This window comes from Armigeres subalbatus, unplaced genomic scaffold, assembly GCF_024139115.2.
Source record: "Armigeres subalbatus isolate Guangzhou_Male unplaced genomic scaffold, GZ_Asu_2 Contig1803, whole genome shotgun sequence".
In the NCBI taxonomy this organism is placed as follows: Eukaryota; Metazoa; Arthropoda; class Insecta; order Diptera; family Culicidae; genus Armigeres; species Armigeres subalbatus.
Genome location: NW_026942621.1, coordinates 1 through 4,659, shown reverse-complemented (window position 1 = coordinate 4,659; position 4,659 = coordinate 1). Strand labels below are relative to the sequence as shown.

Below are 4,659 nucleotides of genomic sequence, written 5' to 3'. Positions count from 1 at the left end.
GATGATACTTTTATGCTCTGGGAAGTCGAGACAATTTCCAATCCGAAAATTGCCTAGACCGGCACCGGAATTCGAACCCAGCCACCCTGAGCATGGTCTTGCTTTGTAGCCGCGCATCTTACCACACGGCTAAGGAGGGCCCCTACCGTCTTGTAGCCGCCCAATATTAAGCCGCGGCGTCCGACTTCGACGCGTGTTGTACACCGTAGACAGTTTTGAGCGCAGCGCAGGAATACTGCAATGAGGTAGTGGTCGAATTCAAAATTCACTCTGCGGTAGGTGCGGACGTTCGTTATGTCAAAGAAGAATTTACCATCGATTACGACGTGTTCGATTAGGTTTTCCGTTTCTTGATTAGGTGCTCTCCGTGTGGCCTTGTGGATATTTTTGCGGGGAAAGAAGGTGCTTCGGACTACCATTCCGCGGGAGGCTGCAAAGTTTATGCATCGTTGGCCGTTGTCATTCGATACGGTGTGCAGACTATCCGATCCGATGACCGGTCTATACATTTCCTCCCTTCCTACCTGCGCGTTCATATCACCGATGATGATTTTGACGTCCCGCAGTGGGCATCCATCGTATGTCTGCTCCAGCTGTGCGTAGAACGCTTCTTTCTCGTCGTCGGGTCTCCCTTCGTGTGGGCAGTTCACGTTGATGATGCTATAGTTGAAGAAACGGCCTTTAATCCTAAGGTTGCACATTCTTGCGTTGATTGGCTGCCACCCAATCACGCGTTGGCGCATCTTTCCCAGCACTATGAAGCCGGTTCCCAGCTCGTTGGTGGTGCCACAGCTTTGGTAGAAGGTAGCCGCCCGATGCCCGCTGCCCGACACGATTCCAGATCGGGAATAACAACATAGTCAAACGTCTTAAAGACCTGGAGACGGCAAAGGAATTGAGCTCAAACAATGCAATATGCCCGAGGATCTATGGCCAGACAAAAGCACACAACTACCACTTCGCCCTGTCATTCCCAAAATAACAGCTCCAACATACAAGTTAGCTAAGTTTGTCGCCAATTTACTGCAAGCCTCACTCCACAGCCCATACAGTACAACTAGCTCATTTGAATTCTGCAAGCAGGTGAACAACATGAGTCTCCCAGAGAACCACATAATGATTTCCCTTGACGTCACATCATTGTTCACGAACGTACCGCGACATCTGGTCATTCGGAACATAATACACCGGTGGAATGAAATCCACACCCAAATCAACCTAGATCTATTCCTAGAAATAGTGGAGTTCTGTATGTAGGCCAGCTATTTCTGTTTCGAGGGACAGTACTACAAGCAAACGTATGGAACAGCAATGGGCAGCCCACTTTCGCCTATCGCGGCGGATATCGTATTGGATTCAGTCATCAGCAAAGCTATGAGTTTTCTACCTTTCGAGACTACTATTTCAAAAAAATACGTAGATGACATCTTTATGACGATTCCACGGGACTCTGGACAACTGATCCTGAACACTTTCAACAATATCGAACCAAGATTGCAGTTCACTCTTGAAATTGAGGAAAACGGACGACTTCCTTTCTTGGATATGACCGTCATCCGCAAACCAGATCAAACCCTAACAACGGAATGGTACGCCAAACAAATTGCTTCAGGACGAATGCTGAACTACACGTCGTTTCACCAACCAAAACACAAAATTAACGTAGCGAATAATTTCATACACAGAGTGTGTTCGCTCACAAACAACAAATCCATATCAGAGATCACCAAAATAATTCATAGCCATCTTCAGAGCAACAACTACCCCATGCAACTAATAAACCGGCTATTACATCTGTACACCAGCAAAACACAAGAACCCGAACCATCAGCAGTTACACAAAGCCAACCATCATGTCAGCATCCCACCCAACCAGCCATAATGCCAGCCAATCCCACCCCCACACAATCAGCAACACCGCCACCAGATCAACAAAATCAAGGAAACATCATCCCCGCAGTTCAAAACATCTCTCCATCCAGTCCATCGCAACCTGAAATAGAAAAACAAGATAGGGAACTGGGTGTAGGACGCCCACGTTAAGGAAAATGCCATTTTTATCAATGAAAACCACCATTTCAGCCAGTTTTTATCAGCGCATACTGAAGAACAGCATATCTGCGACTGACTACCGATAACAGATATCTAATTGTCCATTTTATTGCACAGAAATTTGATTTTAAAAAGGCACCCGAAAAAAAATGATTTTGAAACCATGCGGGGTGAGATGCGCCAGTGGATGGATTAAAACGCGCATGTGCTTATCGTACTGATTTTCATTTTAATTGCCTACATTAAGGCAATTAACCGAATGTTTCAGCTGTTTCGGTCATACGAAATGAGCATGGGCGTAATGCCCCACACCGACCTCAGAAGTTTGAAGGCCCATAAAATCGTTTTAAAACCCTTTTTTGACGACGATTTCGTGTGGAACATAAAGAACACGAGTAAGCAGCATGGCTCATGGCTCAATTATTAATTTATCAATGTATAACAGCGACAGAAAGACTAAATTCCACCGAGCTAGAATTGCATCAAAACACACAAAAATCGTTTTTCGAGTTTTTCATGTATAACTAGAGAAAAATCATGAAATATATGTATCCAATGGCAATATTTTTCATTGCTTTATCGTATAGACTATTGAAAATAATCAAAATGGGGATATTTAACCTTATTCAGGGGTGGCGCGTTTTAACCCCTATGGGCGTGCTACCCCCACTTCCCCTAGACTTTTTCCTTTTGTCTTTCGACCCTTTGTCATAGATTCGTTTCCAACCGGTGTTGAAAATGGCGTCGACGGAAATAACTTTTTTCTCGCTTTTCTGGATTTGAGGAACATATCGTTCCATAACTTTCCGAGTGTTTTATCCATTCCGTGGTTTTCGAGTTCCTGGGAATCAGTTTTCAGCTTTCTCTAGGCGATCACTTCGTCGCACTTTTCTGGGACTACCAAGCCAGAAATCAATTCGCTTCCGAAACTGCTTCAAGCCGTCGAAACACGTCAAAATATTTCCCGATTCGCGCACGAAAATAGGGAATCAAAACACGAATACATTATCCGGTACGTTAAGGACCATGATCCTTCGGATAATCAGTGAAATCAGCACTAATGGACTGTACATATTTTCAACAAGTTTATTTAGCGATAAGCACTGATTACAATGCTGTACGTAAGGTAACTAAAAAAATGTTCAAGCGCTGAGCCCTCTCATCACTCATACGTTCAAAGGTGTGCAGCACTACACGGGAAGAAATTCAATTTATTTATCTCGGAATAATGCCGTTTAAAAAAGGGCCATTTGATCGAAATTCGCAGTTGGCCAAACATGTCATTTGGTCGAAAAAGTCGTTCTCTTTGGTCAAATGACATTTTCGGTCAAATCGTTTTGGCCTAATCTGGAATTCGGATAGATGATTTTTAGCCAAATCGCGATATTCAACCAAGTGGCATTTGGACAAATGGCTTTTGGTTGAATGACTTTCGGCCAAACGACCCTTTCGACTCATTTGATCAGTCCTATGAAAATCGTATCAGCCAATTCTCTCAGTGTATAGTATAATGTGTACTATAAGGAGAGGGTTCGATGCCCGCTCCAGTCGTGAAATAAGCGATAGGCGTTTGTTTTCCTGCTTTTTCTGAGATCTTTACAGAATAAAGGGTGCTCTAAATGTTACACATTTTCTGGTATTCAATTTTCAAGTTTTTGGAGCTAACTCAAGTCCTTACCATTTAGATCATTGTCATGACTTATACTTTTCAGAATATCTAAAGTATTTTTGTTTCCGTAGATCATACAAATTCCTAATATTTCCGCACTCGCTTGACATTCCAGGTTATTCAAATGCTTCAGATTCCTAATATTTTTGCGTAATCCAGAGGCTGAGAAATCAACTTAACTTTTGTTGAATCTTTAGAATTCCTAGATTCTTTTATATTTGCGGAAACTGGCTGGATTATTTAAAATAATCAAAGCTTTATTCTCCTGGTTTAAAAGACTCCGCAGATTTTTTCTCTATTTATTTTAACATATGCGATGTTCTCGGGATTTGGCAGGGATAATAAAAATCCCGGCCCCATTTAAAATACATGGAGACCAAAATCAGGCGGAAATTATTCCCGAGGTGTGAGGCTACCTTAAGATCATTTTTTCTTCTAATTGTTCGAATCTGCTACACATTTTCTTAATATATTATATTCCACGGATTTCACAGATTTTCCAGACTTAACAGATTCGTCAAAGAATTCGGGACGTTTTCCGGGACGCCTGGCAATGCGGGACGCATAATCCGGGATGTTTGGTCACTTTATCTAAAAGGGATTTTATAACTCCCTTCTATTTTCATATACGGTTCGAGGGGAAAAACAGTTATTAAACAGGAAAATACAATACAATTTGTTGTCCGATTTCTACTCCAACAGTGAGTTATCCGATAGTTTGATTCTACTACATTGTTATAACCTAGGCTATGCAGTAAAACGATAACGTTACGTGAGGTTCATAAAACTGTAAAAGCGTGAAATAAATGGGAATTTCGATCTATGCGGTGAACAGATTTAAATATTGTAATTTGCGTCCAGGTTCTGATTTTACCACTGCCTGGCTTGGAAGCTACTGAGAGCGGCATTATGTTACTATGACTCCACCACATGGATTT

General features: G+C 42.2%; 1 protein-coding gene across 1 annotated transcript; it reads left to right on the top strand.

Moving 5' to 3' along the window:
* The first annotated feature begins 1,311 nt into the window (after window positions 1-1,311).
* LOC134203347 (uncharacterized) lies at window positions 1,312-2,043 on the top strand. The gene has a single exon (XM_062678220.1). It carries the CDS (start codon window positions 1,312-1,314, stop codon window positions 2,041-2,043), a length of 732 nt encoding a protein of 243 aa, XP_062534204.1.
* Window positions 2,044-4,659: the final 2,616 nt, after the last annotated feature.

What these genes read in the sequence shown, in the direction of transcription:
- LOC134203347 (XM_062678220.1), top strand. Translation starts at nt 1,312, where the DNA reads ATGGGCAGCCCACTTTCGCCTATCGCGGCGGATATCGTATTGGATTCA.